General features: G+C 43.0%; 1 protein-coding gene across 6 annotated transcripts in view; it reads left to right on the forward strand.

The window, feature by feature from the left end:
* Positions 1 to 21,179, forward strand: part of SPECC1 (sperm antigen with calponin homology and coiled-coil domains 1) — a gene marked incomplete at both ends in the record, with an annotated part of 188,287 nt that overhangs the window by 111,908 nt on the left and 55,200 nt on the right. For all 6 annotated transcript variants that reach the window (XM_080713175.1, XM_080713177.1, XM_080713178.1 and 3 more), the window contains 3 exons: positions 9,810 to 9,955; positions 11,756 to 11,856; positions 16,757 to 16,838. In XM_080713175.1, the coding sequence (XP_080569301.1) occupies positions 9,810 to 9,955; positions 11,756 to 11,856; positions 16,757 to 16,838 (329 nt within the window). The remainder of the gene's footprint in view (positions 1 to 9,809; positions 9,956 to 11,755; positions 11,857 to 16,756; positions 16,839 to 21,179) is intronic.

Consider the following 21,179-nt stretch of genomic DNA (forward strand, 5'->3'; position numbering starts at 1 on the left):
TTTAGGGCTCCATATTGTACACACACACACACACACACACACACACACACACACACACACACACTTCTCTTTTGATTTTTAAAACTACCTCCCAAACCTATTTGTTTAGTCCCTGATCACAAAACCTCCCAAAATTTTAGAGCTGACACCAATCAGAACATGGCCCATTACTGAAAACCACTGGACATCAGAACATGTCCTGCCAGGCTTGCATCTGGCAGGAGATCAGACCACTGCTGGTGATGGTTTCTTATCTGACTTTTCACTTGTCTGGCAAGCTGCCCCCTCTAAAGAGTTGACTATTTGAAAGTTACTCGCGGAAGGCCCAGCTGCCTCCTGAACCTGCCACGAGAACAAGAATGGAAAGCGCCGCAACCACCTAGCCTTTCCATCCTGACCGAGCGAGTTCTTGACTGACTCTCGAGTTGACTTAGACAGTCATCTCACGAGAACCCCAAGGTCTTTCTTGGTTCAGCCACAGCCAGAGCACTTGCAGAGCATTCTCTGAGGCCCTCCAAGCACCACTGAGATAAGGTAAGAGCATCTGGAAAGCACCTTGCCTGTGGCGTGGGGTTAACTGGGTCGTAGCCTCCTTTCGCTGAGATGGCCGTTCAAGGGAATCAGTGTACTGTCAGACTGACAGGCGGCCCAAGTAGGAGGGACCCTGAGTAGGAATACAAATTAGCATTTGTTACCAAGAATGCAATATTTAAAACAAAATGGGGCATTACTTAGTTCATTAATGACTTCCTGTCCCATTATAGTGTCGAAGACATTTTAACTTGATTGATTGAGACAAGATCTTACCATGTTGCCCAAGCTGGCCTCAAACTTGTGAACTCAAGTGCTCCTCCTGCCTCAGCCTCCCAAGTGGCTGAGACTACAGGACCACACCACCATCCCCAGAGACATTTTTATTTAAGAGTTGGAGTAACTGATGTTAAGATATGTGGGGAATCAAGGCTGTGGGCTCATTCTTGCTGCCGGACAGCAGTATCCCTTTTCCAAGCATGGCTCCATTTTCTAATCAAAGAGCAGCTCTGGATAGGTAGTGTTCTTAGGTCCCTTTAAACTGTGCTGTTCTGAGACTGGTTGGTTGGATGGCCTTAATCTGGTGGGAGAGTCAGAAACTAAGTGCCAACCCTGCCATCTACCTGGTACAATCCTTTGAACCTTAAGGGTGAACACAGTGGCATCTTTGTGCCTTAGAAATTTGAACAAAGCCGGGCGTGGTGGCGCACGCTTGTAATCCCAGCATTCGGGAGGCTGAGACCTGGAGGATCGCGGTTCGCGGCCAGCCTCAGCTACTTAGTGAGGCCCTCTGCAACTCAGGGAGACCCGGTTTCAAAATAAAGAATAAAAAATAGGGCAGGGGTGTAGCTCGGAGGTCAAAAGCCCCTGGGTTCCATCCCCAGACCTGCAAAAAAAGAAAGAAAGAAAGAAAGAAAGAAAGAAAGAAAGAAAGAAAGAAATTTGAACAAGCTGATGTACTTTTTTTGGGCCTGAAAGCCATCTGTTTTACTGGACCCATAAGTTAGTAGAGGCAAGATAATGAGTAACTGTCTCAACCCTGGCTTCTTCCCATTTTGAACAAATAAGAGAAAGGCATTGGAAACTTCAGTTAAAATGAAAGCATCAGACCTGGGGCTGGAGGTGGCTCAGTGGTGGAGCACTTACCTGGCATGCGGGAGGGCCCGGGTTAGAGAGCCCTAGCAGGGCTGAGCAGAGGAGCCATTGCGCCCTTTTCCCACAGGTTGAGTCCTTCTCAAGGCCTGGAAAACACAGAAACACACAGTTGGCTCAGCATCGTGATTCCATGTGCCACACACAGCCCCTCTCATGAAGGATGTTGTCAGTGAGAAGTACCTGAGCAGGGGCTTCACAGGAGTATGGAAGGACCCATGTACATTTATTTATTTTGTTCCGAAACAGTAGGTGTCCTTATTTTTAGGGTGACTTGAGCCTATCATGTAACACCAACAAGCATCCATGGAAGGCATCTGAGTAAAAAGAAAGACCACTGAAACACCTAACATTTGTTCCCCGTGAACAGCATTAACCTCCAAAGCAGAACATCTCAGACTCACATGTGCTCAGCCCGCCCCACCCACCGGCTCTTGCGCTGTCCCCGCTAAAGTGAGCGGCATGGCGGCCTGTCGTGCGCAGACTCTGCTGAAACTGGCCTTTAACTCGCGTGTGCACGTCTGTGTGACCTAACGTCCCTCCTGTGTGCCTGTGCCGCCTTCTGTGTGTTCTCAGTGCTCTAACGTTTCACAGCCGCTCAGCAAGTGTTCTGTGGCTGCTGCTTCTGAAAGGGAAGTGGGGAAGACGGAAAGTGGGTCACTAAAATGTCTTTTCCAGCTCTCTGTGATACCAGATCCCTGGCCGTAGTGCAGGGGGCTATTTGCCATGGGGATTCCTAAGCAGTTTCCACACCAACCTCACTTTACCACCAGTGACCATCGGGCCGCTGGCATTTCATTTGCCCCTTAATGTGGAAATGGTACCTTTGCATTCTCACCCCAGCCAACCCTTTCCATTTACTCACATATTTATTTTTTCATAGCTTAAATTTACAGTTTTAAGGCCAGCCTCAGCAACTTAGCAAGACCCTGTTTCAAAATGAAATGTAAAATAGGACTGAGGGTGTGGCTCAGAGGTAAATGCCCCTGGGTTCCATCCCCAGCGCTACAAAAATTAGAATAAATAACAGAGAGGCTGATGTTCATCTCTCTGCCTCACCAACACAGTTCTCTGATGTTCTAGTAACTTGAAAGCTCTAATGCCTTGGGTGGAAGGAGCCTACTAATGGCATTTTGGAGTCTTTGACATTTGATCTGAAAAACTTGGACTTCTAAAAGAAAAAAATCAAGAGTGGGAATGAGAGCGTGTTGGTCCTCTTATGGATATTAGCTTTTCCGTTTGGGACAGTGTGAGCCATTAAGCCTTGTGTTATGAAGGAAGATCCCATTGCAACTCCTTTACCAGCCTTCCCTCCCATTTCTATCTTCACAGCTCCATGATCTCTGTCAGCTAGCAGAGCATTTGGTGGAAGAAAGAAATCCCAGCCCTTGCCATGACTGGAAACTGCAGCCATTTGTATGTGAAGGGGGCACTCTAGAGGACTGGCCACTTTCTAAGAGCCCAGTTGTCTTCTGTACCATTCCCTGTTCACACAGTCATTGCAGTCGAGTCTGGTTACTTTTTTCCCTACATTCTGGAACCAGTTCATGAATGATCAAAGACGATCCTTCTCGCTCGCTCTTTTTTAAATTTCTTTTGCTCAAAAGATTCAACAATCTGATTTTTTTTTGAAGAATAAAATGAAGGTCTGACAAAATAAAATGCAAATTTTGTGAAAAACTATTTTACATGCAACAAGAGTGTTCCGAGAGAATAGTGGCACGAGCTCTGAGTGTTGGTGAGTGAACCCCAGTGCGTGGGTTCTGCTTTTTGGTGTTTATTTTTATGTTGCCTTTTATATATAGTATCTGATTATCTTGGAATTCACACTACTTGAGGCAAAATAAGAAGTCATCTGCATGATACCTTATTCCGAAGAAGTTTGAAAGTTCTACTTCCTTCCATTCAATTCTCAATTATCTTCAAGCCGGGTCTCACTTCATTACCTCATCTGAAAGAAGCCACTGCTAAGCTTTGGTTCGATTTCCAGAATCTATGTTGCGCTAAACATCATAAATGTTTGGTTGATCATAAAAGATGTAGTTAACCAGATAAGTATGCATGGTAACAATATTAATTGAAACCTAACAAAAACCAGTGAAGGACAACTTACAACAAAAGCCTCATGAATAAAACTTACCCTGGAAACTTCAAGACTTTTTTAATGCAGAAGTGTATAACTCAGAGTGATCCAGAATCCAAAGTGCGATTTAAAGCTTTTGTGTGTGAAGAGCTGAATCTGATTCCACAAACTCCATCAGGCAAAACCTAACGCCCCTCTCACGCAAGGAACGCTTTGCAGTATACACAGTGTGAGGTTGATGGCTACTTCCTGCAAAGAAAAAGGACAAGAATGATTGTTTAATAAAAGGAAAATTAAGATCAAGAATGTTCTTTCAACTCAGGAAGACATTTGTGTGTCAAATTGGGGAGCACAGATTCACTAAAAATATCCAGCTTTGTATCAGAAGAGACATTGATGTTGCCTTTAAAAATATTTAGACATTTGCTGGAATTATCCTAACAGAATTGAAATTTTTGTTCTTGGAGACGTTTATTTTAGATTGAGAATTCTTAGAGTGACTTAAAATTTATTTGCCAGGTATTTTCACATATAAAAAAAATTAGAAGAGTATAACTTCAACTGAAAATGCATGGCTAGTTTCACATACATATTTTGATCTCTCTTTACCCTGGGTACTGTTGGATATTTTATATGTAAGCGTTTATGAAGTGCCAAATAAACACATAATTATTTACAAGAGTCTTGTTTGATATTTAGTCACTGATCATATTTCTTCAGGACTTTTGTTCTAATTGAGACCATTATTCTAAATTTTTCCTGAATATAGTTTCAAAACTTTTTTTTTTTCTTTTGCTGTACTGGGGATCAAAGTCAGGGCCTAGAGCATGCTAGGCAAGCATTCTACTACTGAGCAAGCTTGTAACCTTGACCAACAGCTTGAGAACTTTAAAGTCAATAAAATAACTAGAACTTTAAAATCTATTAACTAGAATTTAAAGTTAAAAACAAGCTGGACTGAGTGTGTGTGTGTGTGTGTGTGTGTGTGTGTGTGTGTGTGTGTGTGTATGTACTGGAAATTGAACCCAGGAACATTATACTTTTAAGCTACAATACCCGCAGCCCTTTCTATTTTGAAAATGCGTCTTACTAAGTTGCTGACATTGGCCTCAAACCCTCAATCCTTCTGTCTCAGCCTCCCAAGTACTGGGATTACTGGCATGTACCACTGTATCCAGCACAAGCTGGACTAAATATAAGTTGTAGAGAAAAGGTTGATATGTAATATGAAAGTAATTTTTTTTTTTTTGCGGTACTGGAGGTGGAACCCAGGGAGATTCTACCTCCAAGCTACACCCCAAGCCCTATTTTTTATTCTTTTTAAAAATTTAATTTAATAAATTTATTTTTTATTGGTGCATAATATTCATACATCATATTGGGGTAAAAAAAACTTGTGTGTACATACATGTACACATCACTGATTTAACCCCTACCCAAATCCCACCCCATTCCCTCCTAATCCCTCCCTCCCTTGCTTGGCTTAGTGGTTGACTTCGATTTTTTTATTTATTTATTTATTTATTTATTTATTTATTTATTTATTTATTTTGGTGGTACTGGGGTTCCTGGAAGCCCTTCTACTTCTGGGCTACACTCTCAGACCTATTTTTACATTTTTATTTGGAAACGGTCTCCTAAGCCAGCGCGCGCGGCTGGCTTCGAACCTGCGCGATCCTCCTGTCTCAGCCTCCCAAGCTCGGGGATTACAAGCGTGCGCCACCACGCCCGGCTGACTTCGATATTTTTAAGTATATTGTGTGTTTTAGAGATTTCCAAAAATATGGAACCCTTCACGAATTTGTGTGTCATCCTTGTGCAGGGGCCATGCTAATCTTCTCTGTATCATTCCAATTTTAGTATATGTGCTGCTGAAGTAAGCACTTATTCTTTATTTTTGAAACAGGGTCGCACTGAGTTGTAAAGGGTCTCACTAAGTAGCTGAGGCTGTCCGTGAACCGCGGTCCTCCTATCTCAGCCTCCCAAATGCTGGGATTATAAGCATGCGCCGCCATGCCCGGCTTGAATATAAATTTGTGTGTGTGTGTGTGGTACTGGGGGTTGAGCCCAGAGGCATTCTACCTCTGAGCTACACCCCAAGCCTAGTTTTATTTTGAAACTAAGTTGCTAAGGCTGGTCTCGAACCTGAAACCCTCCTGTCTCGGCCTCCCAAGTACTGGAATTATAAGCATTCACAACCATACCCAGCTCTGAATGTAATGTTTAATAATTTCATTATTAGAACAGGGAGACATTGAAGCAATAATACTAATTTTGCACATATTAACATTTAAAATAAAACTAATATTTCAAAAGTAATAGTATATCAATTTTGGAGTCTAGATTTATCTTGTTGAAAATTTAAAAACATGTAGATTGGTGATTTAATATGTTGGATTTTTTTCTTAATTATGAAGTAATATTTAGGTATAGTGATACCACAGTGGAGAGATATGGAGAAAAATATTAATCTTTAACCCCCTTTTGTTACCACCCTATTAAGATAATCAGTTTTAACAGCATGTATATGTTTTACCTCTCCCTATACTTATATAAATGTACATGTAGGGCACATTTATATTTTTTATAAATGTGGGGTTATAGTCTATACCATAAATTCCCAAAGCCCATGATACCACCCCCCATGGTGGGGAGAGACATGATGAAACAGTCTGGGGATTGGTGACCTCAGGTGGGGCCACTGAATAAAAATATGGGTGCTAGCCAGACGTGATGGCACACGCTTGTAATCCCAGCATTTGGGAGGCTGAGATCGGAGGATCGGGTTTGTGGACAGCCTTAGCTACTTAGTGAAGCCCTCCGCAACTTAGACCCCATTTCAAAATAAAGACTAAAAAATTGGGCAGGGGGTGTAGCTTGGAGGTCAAATGCCTCTAGGTATCTACATCTATACAGTATTCTGCCCTTTGTGGTGCTTTTGACATGCCATGGCCAGTATGTACAAATCTAAGTCGTTTCAATACCTGCATTGTATTCTATAGGTTGGATGCACCCTAGAATATTCAAACACCACCTTACATTAGTAAGACACCAAAATTACTTTTCTGTTTTTTCCCTCTACTAATAATGCTATAATAACAGTCCTTATTCATGTAGAACTCTATGGTTATATTTTTATTTTATTTTATTTAGCTTTGGTGTTGGGAATTGAACCCATAGCCTTGATCATGCTAAGCACACATTTTGTGTGTGTGTTTGTGTGTGTGTGTGTGCTTTTTTTTGTGGTACAGGGGGTGGAGCCCATGGACTTTTCTACCTCCGGGCTATACTCCCAGACCTATTGTATATTTTATTTGGAAACGGTCTCACTGAATTGCTGAAAGCCTCACTAAGTAGCTGAGGCTGGCTTCAAATCTGTGTGATCCTCCTGTCTCAGCCTCCCAAGCGCTGGGATTACAAGTGTGTGTCACCACGCCTGGCCTAAGCACACATTTTTAACACTGCTATACTCTCACTCCTGTGTTTGAATTTTTCTATGAAGATTTTTAAAAATGTGATTGCCACATTAGAGAGTTTTTTATAAATTTTAATAGTTATTGCCAGATTCCTGACCTTAGAGTTGTGACACTTTTTGATAATGCCCACTTCTACATGGCTTTAGCTGCTATGATGGTGTGTGTGTGTGTGTGTGTGTGTGTGTGTGTGTGTGTGTGTGTGTGTGTGTGTGTGTTACTGAGGATTGAACCTAGGGGCATTCTACATCTGAGCTACACCCCCAGCCCTATTTTATTCTTTATTTTGGAACAGGGTCTCAGTAAGTTGCAGAAGGCCTCACTGAGTAGCTGAGGTTGGCAGCAAACCTGTGATCCTCTGGTCTCAGCCTCCCAAGTACTGGGATTACAAATATGTGCCACCGCTCCCAGCTTAGTTTCCTTTTTCTTTAGCTGTATCTTAGATGAAATTAATTTTTTCTATTTTTTAGCAGCTACATTTAAAACAATAGAAACAAAGAATGTTTTCTACTTACTCTCTGTACATATAACTATAATAATTTCAGCCAAATAATTATGTGTATGAGATACCTCTATTGTATATTCCAGAAAGTACACTAGGGTCTTAAAAACACTGCTGAAGCATGGCGTGGTGGCGCACGCTTGTAATCCCCGCGCTTGGGAGGCTGAGACAGGAGGATCGCGCAGGTTCGAAGCCAGCCGCACTGGCTTAGGAGACCCTGTTTCCAAATAAAAATATAAAATAGGTCTGGGAGTGTAGCCCGGAGGTAGAAGGGCTTCCAGGAACCCCAGTACTACCCCAAAACAAAACAAACAAACAAACAAACAAACAACACTGCTGAATTTAATTTTCTATGAAAATCTCATGTTTATTTTATTTTATTTTATTTTTTGGTATTGGGGATTGAAGGTTCAAGGCCAGTCTCAGCACCTTAGTGAGACCCTGTTTCCCCCACCAAAAAGAAAGAAAAGGAAAAAAGAAAAAGGAGAGCTGGGGGTGTAGTTCAGAGGTGGAATGCCCCTGGTTCAATCTCTAAACACCCTCCCCCCCCCTCTCTCTCTCTCTCTCCCTCCCTCCCTCCCCCTCCCTCCCTCCCTCCCTCCCTCCCTCCCTCCCTCCCTCCCTCCCTCTCTCTCTCTCTCTCTCTCTCTCTCTCTCTCTCTCTCTCTCTCTCTCATTTCTGAAAGGCTTGATAGTTTCTTCCAAAGAGGTTTTCAAGCTTGCTGATTTTTCTTTTTCAAAGGAAAATATTGTAGGGCCAAGAGTATTGGGTAGGGTGGCTTAAGTGTTTTACATTCTTCTTCATTTTAAATTTATTCTATTCATGTTGATTATCAAGCCAGGGAAGAAAGAAAGCTAAGAGAATTAAAGACAGTAAATTCAACTGCAGAAGGTTATGTGTGGCTAGATTAATTTCGAAAAGATCAGGAAATAAGTATTTTAAACTTCCGTTGACCTTATTAAGTATACTGCCAGAACTATCCTATTTGATCCATTCTTGTAAATTAGTCATCTTGCGAAACAGCTGTGGCAATATGATATTAAAAGAAGAAGAAGAAGAGCAGCCACTTAGCAACCGGAAGGGTGGGAGTTTTTGATTTGGCTCATTCACAGGGAGATCAAGTGACACGTAAAGTCCCCTAGATGAGGAGGCCATGAAAGGTTCAAATCATATCCTCTGTCTCTAAACATACGAAAAAATTGGGGTGAGAGGAGATTAACCTCATACAGAATCACCATGCTTACTTATTCCTAGAGACAAACAGCACACTGGGTAGGATTCTTTTGTACACAGCAGATCACTCTTTGGTTGGCTTAGGAGGCGTTAAAGGCCTGCAGAGTTGTTGGGAGGGCTGCAGAAGCAGACGTTAGGTCTCCGAGCTCCCAGGGGTGGTTCCTAAAATCACAGCACTGCACCACCAGGGGACCTGCCGCTTCTACTGCCACAGACTGGGACGCTGCCTACCCAGTTGGGTAGCCACATCCGAATTTACTGGGCTAGAAGCATCTGCCACAGTTTGTGTCATAGTGAGTGCCCCATGTCCTGCTTCTTCCCTGACTCAGGTCCTACTCCAGGTCTTGCCCAACTTTTTTTTTCCTATTGGCGGGACCTAATTTACATCTAGAAACCTAGCTGAGATTTTATCTTTTTAGCCTCTGAGTATGCCACATGGGATTGGGAACACATGTCAGACAGCCAGTCCATTGCATGCACCAGTGGCAGTGAGATAAATATTTATGATAAATAATATTTTGTATTTTCTTCTACATTGGCAGAGTAGACTCACATACTTCTGTATTTAGAGCTAATATCAAGTCACTCGCCCTAAAAGCATATTATTTCTGATCATTTCCTAAAAACTATCTCTTTCTAAAAATCGAGAGCAGTACCTACATTATTTCCCAAAGATGTAAAACTAAATCTAGGAAACAAGATTTTAAGTTTACAATTCTCCTGCCAGCTTTGTGTACCTCCCCCACGTCAATTCCGTTAGCATCTTTGGCTCCCTCTGCCCCTCTCTGGGGACATCCTCCACCTCTTCAATCCCCTGTGCTCTTTACCACGCAGACCTGTGAATGCAGAGCCGGAGCCTCCGGAGGGTGACACTGCTGGCCGGTGGCATGGCGTCTATGTCAACAGAACATCTCCAGCACCTTCAGAGTCTGCAACCACTGTTAAGTCACTCATCAAGTCATTTGACTTGGGACACCAAGGTATTTAATCATATTTCCCCATAATCAAGGCTCTATGTTGACATTTTGCCCCGACATATCAAGCCTATCCCTATGCCATGCAGGTACAAGGCTCATGCAACTACTATGTGCGTGAGTGCTAGGCAGAGGTCCGAGTGGCCACAAAGTAGAGGAATCTAGCTCACAGATTATTCAAATACAGCCTCCTCTTCCTCTCCACCTCCTTCCTGCCTCCAAGTCCAGCCTCACCATCTTCCTCCTTTTCTGTTCCTTATAGCCATTGCATTCAAGTCAGTACTCGTTGCCTTCTCCCCGTCTCTTAAGAATGAGCAAGGTCAGCCAGAGGCCCAGTCTCCTAGGAAACAAGGCATCATATATGTGTATTCTGTCTTCTTTTTGGGACCCCTGGCCATGTTCACCTTGCAACATGCTGTTGGACCTTTTCTGCCTGGTTGTGTGTGTGTGAGCTGTGCCACAAACTTCTCTGCCACTCTGATCTTGATGCTTTCCCAGCTTTTTCTGGAATAGGTTAGTAGATTCCCAGTTTCCTGCTGACAGACTCAATTTCCCTTTAGTTCTTACATATATGAGGAAATACGCATTCATACTACACACACAGAGTAAATTGAAGAAACAATGTGTATCTCTCTTTAATAGCAAAGTCTTTATTCTCTTGACTGCAACAAATATGCATTGTATTGAAGGCCTAGAGAATAGCTGACCTTAGGGTGTACCTGGCTGTCTCTGCTAAAAGAAGTTGCAGTTAAATTTTTTTTTTTTTTTTTTTTTTTTTTTTTTTTTTTGGTGGTACTGGGGTTCCTGGAAGCCCTTCTATCTCTGGACTACACTCCCAGACCTATTTTTTATATTTTATTTGGAAACAGGGTCTCTTAAGCCAGAGAGGTTGGCTTCGAACCTGCGCGATCCTCCTGTCTCTGCCTCCCAAGCGCGGGGATTACAAGCGTGCGCCACCACGCCCGGCGAAGTTGCAGTTAAATTAAGATTAGACTACACAAGTCAATATGGTGGCATATGCCTGTAATCCCAGTACTTACGAAGCTGACATCGGAGGATCACAGATTCAAGGTCAGCTTCTGCAACTTAGCAAGACCCTGTTTCAAAATAAAAAATAAAGCCAGGTATAGTGGCGAATACTTGTGCTCCTAGTACTTGGGAGGCAGAGACTGGAGGATCTCAGGTTCAAGGATAGCCTCAGAAATTTAGGGAGGCTCTCAACAACCTAGTAAGACCCTGTTTCCAAAAAAGAAATAAAATCAGTCTAGGAAAGTAGCTCAAAGGTAGAATGACTTTGGGTTCAATTCCAAGTACCACAGTAGACAGACAGACAGACAGACAGATAGGCAGGCAGGCTTAGAGTGCAGCTCATCAGTAGAATGCCTGGGTTCAATTCATAGTACTACCACCACACACACACACACACACACACACACACACACACACACAGATTAGACCAAACACTGAAAGATAGGAAAACCCAGGGAGTCCGTCTATACTGTAGGAAGTGAGCAGTTAAGGGTCTGTGAGAGAACTTTCCAGTGTCTTCCTCCCAGAGGAACCTTATTACATAGACATTTTCCTTTCCTCAGATATCTCACATCAAAAACCAACCCCCACTTGACTACCTCTTCACTTTCATTTCCCCAATCCACCTGCAGTCCAGAGGAGAAAGGGATAATAGGAGTAAATATTCTGCTAAACATCGTGGCATATTTAAATCACCAAAAAAGTAACATTAAGAAGTATTATTTGCAATTTTGAAGTGAAACAAACATACTATTTTCTCTTCTCTTTCCTTGGCAGGTGGAGGGGGACAGAATATTTCTGTCCATAAGGCCCCCAGAAGTCCCCTAAGTGGAATCCCAGTGAGAACCGCCCCAGCAGCTGCTGTCTCTCCCATGCAGGTATTAGAAGCCCCCCCCCCAACAACCAGCATTTATAGTTTCTGTGTATCTTTCTAGATGTTCTTCTTTATATGTGTCTGTGTGTACATAAAGAGAGTTTTGTAAATGGGTTGCACATTACTCTGACACTTTATTTAGTATTCACTTTATTTAGGTTTTTTTTTTTTTTTTTGTATTGGGGGTGGAACCCAGGGGCTTTTCTTTTTTTTTGGTACTGGGGTTCCTGGAAGCCCTTCTACCTCTGGGCTACATTCCCAGACCTATTTTACACTTTATTTGGAAACAGGGTCTCACTAAGTTGCTGTGAGCCTTAAGTAGCGGAGGCTGGCTTCGAACCTATGCAATCCTCCTGTCTCAGCCTCCCAAGCGCTGGGATTACAGTGTGTACTACCACGCCCGGCCTTTCTTTTCACTTTAATATTGGATTATAGGCTGTGAGGACAGGGATTTTTTAATTTTACTTGCTATTAGAGCTCTTGTATGGAACAGTTGGCTGCCACATAGTCGTTTCATAGCAGAAGCTCAATAAATGTTGAATGAATAAAAATAATGTCTTCAGCCGGGCGTGGTGGCGCACACTTGTAACCCCAGCGTTCGGGAGGTTGAGACCAGAAGATCGCGGTTCAGGGACAGCCTTAGCTACTTAAGTGAGGCACTCCGTAATTTAGTGAGACTCTATTTCAAAATAAATAAAAAAAATAGGGCAGGGGGTGTAGCTTGGAGGTCGAATGCTCCTGGGTTCCATCCCCAGACCCACAAAACAAAAAAACAGGGCTAGGGTGTAGCTCAGTGGTAGAATGCCCTTGTGGTCGGGGGTTATCTTGGTGGTAGAATGCCTCTGAGTTCCATTCCCAGTACAAAAAAGAAGAAGAAAAAGAAGCTGGGCATGGTGGCATATGCTTGTAATCCCAGTACTTGGGAGGCTGAGACAGGAGGATCACACAGGTTCGAAGCCAGCCTTGGCTACTTAGTGAGGCTCTCAGCAACTTAGTGAGACCTGTTTCCAAATAAAGTATAAAATAGGTCTGGGAGTAAATCCCAAGTTCTACCCCCAATAGAAAGAAAGAAAGGCAGGCAGGCAGGCAAGCAAACAAAAAGAAAAACATAACTTATTAAATTGACATTTAAAAAAAGAAATTCTTTTTTGTTTGTTCGGTTGTTCCCTGTTGTTGTGGGGTTATTTATTTATTTATTTTTTTTATGTAATGGGGATGGAACCCATGGGCATTCTCCCTCCAAGCTACACCCTCCAGCTCTATTTTTTATTCTTTATTTTGAAACAGGGTCTCTTTTAGTTGCAAAGGGTCTCACTAAGTAGCTGAGGCTGTCTTCAAACCACGATTCTCCTGTCTCAGCCTCCCAAATGCTGGGATTATAAGCGTGTGCCACCATGCCCAGCTAGTGAGAACCTCTTTCAAAATAAAAAAATAGGGCTGGTACTGTAGCTAGGAGATAGAATGCCCCTGGGTCTAGTCCCCTGTAAACACACACACACACACACACACACACACACACACACACACACACACAGTAAGTAAATAAATAAACAAACAAACAAGCAAGCTGGGCATAGTGACGAATACTTATAATCCCAGTACCTGGGAGGCTGAGACAGGAGGATGGCGGTTTGCTGCCAGCCTCAGCTACTTAGTGAGGCTTTCTGCAATTTAGTGACATCTTGTTTCAAAATAAAGAATAAAGCCAGGCATGGTAGCGTACACTTGTAATCCCAAAATTTGGTAGGCTGAGACAAGAGGATCATGGTTTGTAGACAGCCTCAGCTACTACTTAGTGAGGCCTATTGCAACTCAGTGAGACCCGGTTTCAAAATAAAGAATAAAAAATAGGGCTGGTGGTATAGCTCAGAGGTAGAATGCCCCTGGGTTCTATCCGAAAGAAGGAAGGAAGGGAGGAAGGGAGGAAGGAAGGAAGGAAGGAAGACAAATAAGGATATAAATTGGGCTGGTGGTGTAACTTGGAGGTAGAATACCCCTGGGTTCCATCCCCAGTACCGAAAAACAAGCAAACCAACAACAACAAAAAAAAAAGATAATGTCAAGTGGGGTTTATTACAGGAATGTGAGATTGTTTAAGCTATTGAAAACTCAGAAACAGAGCTGGGCATGGTGGCACATGCTTATAATCCCAGGACTTGGGAAGCTGAGACAGGAGGATCACAGGTTCCAGGCCAGCCTCAGCAATTTAGTGAGGCCCTCTGCAACTTAGTGAGACCCTATTTCACAGTAAAGAATAAAAAAATAGGGCTGGAGGTGTAGCTCAGAGATAGAATGCCCCTGCATTCAATCCCTAGCACCCAAAAAAGAGAAAGAAAGAAAGAAAGAAAGAAAGAAAGAAAGAAAGAAAGAAAGAAAGAAAGAAAACTCAGAAACAATTCTTGCCTTATTAACAGGGGAAGAAAGATCATATGGTTATCCTAGTAGATGGTAGTAAATGCATTAGATAAGAATAAATGCCCTTCTTAATTAAAAAACTTAGAAAAAATTGATTATATATATATTTATATGTGTGTGTGTGTGTGTGTGTGTGTGTGTGTGTGTATGCATGCTATGGTAAAATCATAATGGGGAAATAGTGAATGCTTTCCCATAAAATTGTGAAGGGGACAGAGATGTTCTATATTGTGACTTTGTGGCTTTTATTCAGCTTATTACCTTCAAAAGAAACATTTTAAAGTACTGTTAGTCAGGTGCTGTGACTCACACCTATAATACCAGTACTTGGAAGGCTGAGGCAGTAGGATTGCAGGTTCAAAGCCAGCCTCAACAACATAGTGAGACTCTGTTTCCAGATAAAAATTTAAATAGTATTGGGAGTGGAACTTGGAGATAGGGTTTAATCCTGAGCAGCACAGAAAATAAAAAATAAAAGTACTTTTAGTGCTAGACATTGCACCACTAAGCCCAGCTCCCAGTTTCAGTCGTTTTGGATACATACCCAGAAGTAGGATTGCTGAGTCTTATGGTAGTGCTGTTTTTAATTTTCCAAAGAAATTTCATACTGTTTTCCATAGCAACTATACCATTTTACACTCCCACCAATATTATACAAGGTTGCTCATTTCTCCACATCTTCTCCAACACTTATTTTTTAGTTTTTTTAAAATATAATAGCCTTCCTATCGATGAAATAGTATCTTTGTGTTGTTGATTTGCTTTTCTCTAATTTGTGAAGTTGAACGTCTTTTCATAAGCCTGTTGGCTTCTATTTTATTTTTTATTTTGACTAAAGTTCTCAGTATGCCAGGTGTGGTGGTGCACGCCTGTAATCCCCGCGCTTGGGAGGCTGAGACAGGAGGATTGCGCAGGTTCGAAGCCAGCCTCAGCTAGTGAGGCTCTCAACAATTTAGTGAGACCCTGTTTCCAAATAAAATATAAAATGGGCCTGAGAGTGTAGCCCGGAGGTAGAAAAGCCTCTGCGTTCCACCCCCAGTACCACCAATAAATAAATAAATAAATAAATATTAAAAAAATAAAGTTCTCAGTAAATTGTGGAGGGCCTCCCTGAGTGTCTGCCTCTGGCCTTGAACCTTTTATCCTCAAGTCTCAGCCCCCCAAGTACTGATATTACATATTACAAGGCCTGTGCTACCATACCCAGCTCTATTTTTCAAAAAAGCATTTTTTCATACACATCTTTGAATATATTTGGAATATTCCAGAGAGGATATTCACAAATATGATTAATTCTGGGGAAAATAAATTGATGAGGGAGTGAGAGACTGTGTGTGTGTGTGTGTGTGTCTGTGTGTGTGTGTAGTACTTGGATCAAACCAAGGGGTATTCTACCTATGAGCTACAGCCCTATTTATTTATTTATTTATTTATTTATTTATTGTAGTACTGAAGATTGAACTCAGGGCCTTCCGCTTCTGAGCTACATCCCCAGAGCTTGTTTTTTTTGTTTTTTTTGTTTTTTTTTTTCCTGAAACTGCATGTTAATACGTGTTGAGAGTCTTGCTAAGTTGCTGAGGCTGCCCTTGAACCCATGGTCCTCCTGTCTCAGCCTCCCAAGTACTGAGATTATAGGCATGTGCCACCACACCCAGCTTCTTATTTATTATTTTGGAACAGGTACTTGCTAAATTGTTGAGGTTGGCCTTGGATCTGCGATCTTACTGTTTTAGACAACCAATACTAGAATTATAGGACTATGCCACCACACCCAACTGAGAGAGTCTTTCTTTCTTTCTTTCTTTCTTTCTTTCTTTCTTTCTTTCTTTCTTTCTTTCTCTTTCTTTCTTCTGTACTGGGGATGGAACCCAGGAGCATTCTACCTCTGAGCTACGCCCCCAGCCCTATTTTTTTTTTTTTTTTTTTTGGTGGTACTGGGGATGGAACACAGGGGCTTCTACCTCCAGGCTACACTCCCAGACCTATTTTATATTTTTTATTTGGAAACAGGGTCTCTTAAGCCAGCTGAGGCTGGCTTCGAACCTGTGCAGTCCTCCCGTCTCAGCCTCCCAAGTGCAGAGATTACAAGCGAGCGCCACCATGCCCAGCCCCAGCCCTATTTTTTATCCTTTATTTTGAAACAGGGTCTCATTGAGTTGCAAAGGGCCTCACTAAGTAGTAGCTGAGGCTGTCTGCGAACCACAATCTTCCCGTCTCAGCCTCCGAAATGCTGGGATTACAAGCGTGAGTCACCACGCCCGGCTTGACTTTTTCCTTTTCAACCCCTTTGAGTACTGTGCTAGTTGTTGCCTTTTATTCAAATAAATAAGTTTTTTTAGTTCCCCCTTCCCCCCATCCTGCACCCCATGGTCCCATGGTGATTTTAATGTGCATAAGAACTGTTGTACGTACATGCACACATGCACCTGTGCGGTGCTGTTCTTGGTGTCTCCAGTTCACCTGTACTTTATGCCTTTTGGTTTTGATAGAGGCATTCGACTTACAGCAGCTTACGGGCAGCCAGCAAAGGGGTGACACAGCGCTTGGATCTCCCGGACCTTCCCCTCTCAGGTAAATCACCATAGACATGAAGTTCTTTTGACTTATTTTTTGGGGGAGGTGACTTTCTTTTCTTTTTCTTTTCATGAAACAATTTATAAAAATGATGGGTGGCGGGGCATGGCGGTGTACCTGGTAATTCTAATTCTTGGGAGGCTGAACCAGGAGAAAACAGATTTGCAGCCAGTCTCAGCAACTTAGCGGGGTCCTCCACAACTTAGTGAAACCCTGTTTTACCATAAATAGTAAAAGTAGTGCTGGGGGTGTAGCTCAGAATTAGAATGCCCCTAGGTTCAATCCCCAGTACCACAAAAAAAAAGTGGCATTTATCTCAACTGATGCCCATCACTGAGTGTGCACGTTGTGAACATTAAGTCCCCCTGTGCAGCCTTGAGAGAAAAAGGTGTCCTTAACTTGCTGCACTTCTAAGTGTGTATGGACTAGGGTTGGATGCTAAACTTGATTGTTTTAAAAATAAACTGGGGTGGAACCCAGAGGCTTTCTACCTCCGGGCTATACTCCCAAACCTATTTTATACTTTATTTAGAAACAGGGTCTCACTAAGTTGCTGAAAGCCTCACTAAGTAACTGAGGCTGGCCTCGAACTTGTGTGATCCTCCTGTCTCAGCCTCCCAAGTGCAGAGATTACAAGCGTGCGCCACCATGCCCGGCTGAGAATATCTTCGAATCTTTAAAAGGTGTGGTGGTATATGCTTATAATCCCAGTACTTGGGAGGCTGAGTCAGGAGGATTACAGGTTCAAAGGCAACCTCAGCTATTTAGTGAGGCCCTCTACAACTTAGCAAGATCATTTCAAAAGAAAAAATAAAATAAAGCTGGGGGCGTAGCTCGGAGGTAGAGCACCCCTAGGTTCAATACTCAGTACTCCAAAAATTTTAAAAACACCCTATTTTAAGAAAAATCTTAGGTGGGTATGGTAGCGCATGCTTGTAATCTCAGGAGTCTCAGCATCCGAGAGGCTGAGACAGTAGGATCGCAGTTTGTGAACAACTTCAGCTACTTAGTGAGGCCCTTTGCAATTCAGTGAGACTCTGTTTCAAAATAAAGAATAAAATATAGGACTGGGGGTATCACTTGGAAGTAGAATGCTCCTGGGTTCCATCTCCATTACCGAAAATAAAAAGGAAAACTCTAATTTTTTTTTTTTTTTTTTTTTTGCGGGTCTGGGGATGGAACCCAGGGGCATTTGACCTCCAAGCTACATCCCCTGCTCTATTTTTGTATTCTTTATTTTGAAACAGGGTTTCACTAAGTTGTGGAGGGCCTCACTAAGTAGCTGAGGCTGTCCGCGAACCAGTCCTCCAGTCTTAGCCTCAGGAATGCTGGGATTGCAAGCGTGTGCCACCACGCCCGGCTGAAAAACTCTAATTTTGAACTTGCCTGTTCTTCCACAATTATTGTCATTATTATTATTATCATTATCATTATCATTAACATCGTCATCATTTTGGTGCTGGAGGGTAAGCCTAGGGGCATTCTGTTTCTGAGCCTCTGTCCTTTTTATGTTATATTTTAGTTTGAAACTGAGTATTGCTAAATTGCTGAGGCTGGCCATGAAATCCTCCCATCTCAGCCTCCCAAGTATTGGGATGGCAGGCATGCACCACCACACTTGGCTCTATAATTCTTAAAGTATGCCTTTTATGATAGCACTATCATCCAGGAGTGGTGGCACTTGCCTATAACCTCAGTACATGGGAGGCTGAAACAAGAAGCTCACAGGTTTGTAGCCAGCTTTAAAACCTTAGCGAGGCTTTCAGCAATTTAGGGTGACCCTATTTAAAAGTAAAAAAGTAGCTGGGTATGGTGGCGCATGCTTGTAATCCCAGTACTTGGGAGGCTGGGACAGGAGGATCCAGGTTCATGGCCAGCAACTCAGTCATGACTGCAAGCTCCACTTCTAACTCTAGTTCTTCTCTGTTTCCACAACTCTGCAGTTACTTAGGCTGATGACTTGAACTCTTCAATGTCATCCATGAGGGTTGGAATCAACTTCTTCCAAACTCCTGTTGATATTTTTGGTCTCCTCTCATGAATCAATCACCCATTCCCTCCATCCCTGCCTCCCTTCCTTCCTCGTACTAGGGATTGAACTCAGAGGTGCTCTACCTCTAAGCTACACCCCTAGCCTTGTTTTACTTTTTTATTTTGGAACAGGGTCTCACTAAGTTGCTGAGACTGGTCTCAAACCCCCAATCCTCCTGTTTCAGCCTCTCGAGTTCTGGGATTACTGGCATGCACCACCATGTCCCACTTACCCACATTCTTTTTTTTTTTTTTTTTTTTTTTGGTGGTACTGGGGTTCCTGGAAGCCCTTCTACCTCTGGGCTACACTCCCAGACCTTTTTTTTTTTAATGTTTTTAAAACAGGGTCTCCTAAGCCAGTGCACACGGCTGGCTTCAAACCTGCGCGATCCTCCTGTCTCTGCCTCCCAAGCGCGGGGTTTACAAGCGTGCGCCACTACGCCCGGCTACCCACATTCTTGTTGGCCTCTACAGTGGTGAATCCTCGGCAGATAGTTTTCAATTTACTCTTCTCAGATCATTCAGAGGAATCACTGTCTGGTCATCATCACCTTATGAAATGTATTGTTAAAATAATAAGAATTGAAAGTCAAAATGAAGCCCGGCGTGGTGGCGCACGATTGTAATCCCGGCATCCGGGAGGCTGAGACCGGAGGATCGTGGTTCACGGACAGCCTCAGCTCTTTAATGTGGCCCTCCGCAACTCAGTGAGACCCTGTTTCAAATTAAAGAATAAAAACTAGGGCAGGGAGTATAGCTTGGAGGCCAAATGCGGGTTCCATCCCCACACACACACACACACACACACACACACACACACACACACACACAAGTCAAAATGCCTCCTTGAACCGTGGGCTGCAGAAGGGACGCTGTGCTGGCAGCAGGGAGACGATGTTGATCTCACCATGTATCTCCATTAGCACCCTCGGTGTCCAGGCGCATCGTCACTGAGCAGCAAGACTTTGAAAGGAATCTTTTTCTGAGTAGCAGGTCCCAACAGTAGGCTTAAAAATATTCAGTGAACCGTGGGGTGACCAGATGTGCTGCTGTCCAGGCTTTGTTTTTCCATTTCCAGAGTACAAGCACCATTGATTTAACGTCATTTGTAAGAGCCCCAGGATTTTCAGAATAGTAAATGAGCATTGACTTTACCTTAAAAGCACAGACACTTCTCTCCTAGAAATGGAGGGCGGGGCCAACCCACGACGTTGAAAACTGACCTGATTTTTGTAACTCACAGAGGGGGGCACAGGTTTTATGCAGTGTCAAATAGGGAACGAATTATATGCATAGTATAATAGTATATTAGGTGAGAGGTTTAAAAATTGTGGCAAAAGCTGCACGACATACAGTCGACAATCTTAACCATTTTTAAGTGTGCTCGATGGTGAGGTTCTGGTCATAGAGTGTGCATCCTCATCACTCTGTCCCACCAGCTTCCACGTTTCCCATTGTCTAGAGAAATCGTTCTTTTGATTGACAAGATTAAAACCGAGGTGGAGACCACAACTAGTGCCGCGGAGTAAATAGCTCACTGGTGGCTCTGCTGCCCCCTCTCCCACTGGGCACCTGTCTGTGGGTATGAATCTATTTCGTGATAAAGGAAGGATCACACAGTGAAGATTGTTTGCTTCCAGCCCTTTCCAGCAATTGCTTGTCAACACTGAAGTCATCAGAAGCTGCCGAAACAGGGATTAATGGGCTGTTTTTGTTGTTCTCTTTAGTGAGGTAAACACTGTTTTTCTCTGCTATTTAGAGCTAATGGGCCTCACTCCCGACTTCACCACCCATAATTGGTAGCTATTAGCTGTAGAAGGATTGTTTTCTTCCTTGACTCTTGGTGGGTCCGCGGGAGGCCGCCATGGGCTTAGCCTGGTCCCGTAGCTTTCAACTATTCACTTGATTCTCTGAGCTCCACTCTCCTCCATCAGTGCAAACCAGACAATCTCAAATATTTTTTCTCCTGTCTCTACTCCTATGGTCCTTTAAGAATTATCTAGAGGATTCATCAGTCCCATTGCAGTACCTGTTTTGACTCAGACGAATATGACGGCAGAAAGGAACTTTAAGAGGATAATTCTAGCTTATTTTCTTACGAGCCAGACAGCTTTTTCTGTTGTAAAATAGTTATTCTTGGTTTCCAGCTTTCTGTCTGCTTCCACCTCTGGCCTGATAATAACATAAAGCGCTTTCTGCCAGCTCACTGTCTCTGGTTTTACCATTGGAAACAAAAAATACATTCCTGGGGACAGGACAGCTTCATGGGCATCAAAACCAAGTGGTTACACAAGGTCCCTTCTTGGC

Source organism: Muscardinus avellanarius (assembly GCF_963383645.1).
Source record: "Muscardinus avellanarius genome assembly, chromosome: 16".
In the NCBI taxonomy this organism is placed as follows: domain Eukaryota; kingdom Metazoa; phylum Chordata; class Mammalia; order Rodentia; family Gliridae; genus Muscardinus; species Muscardinus avellanarius.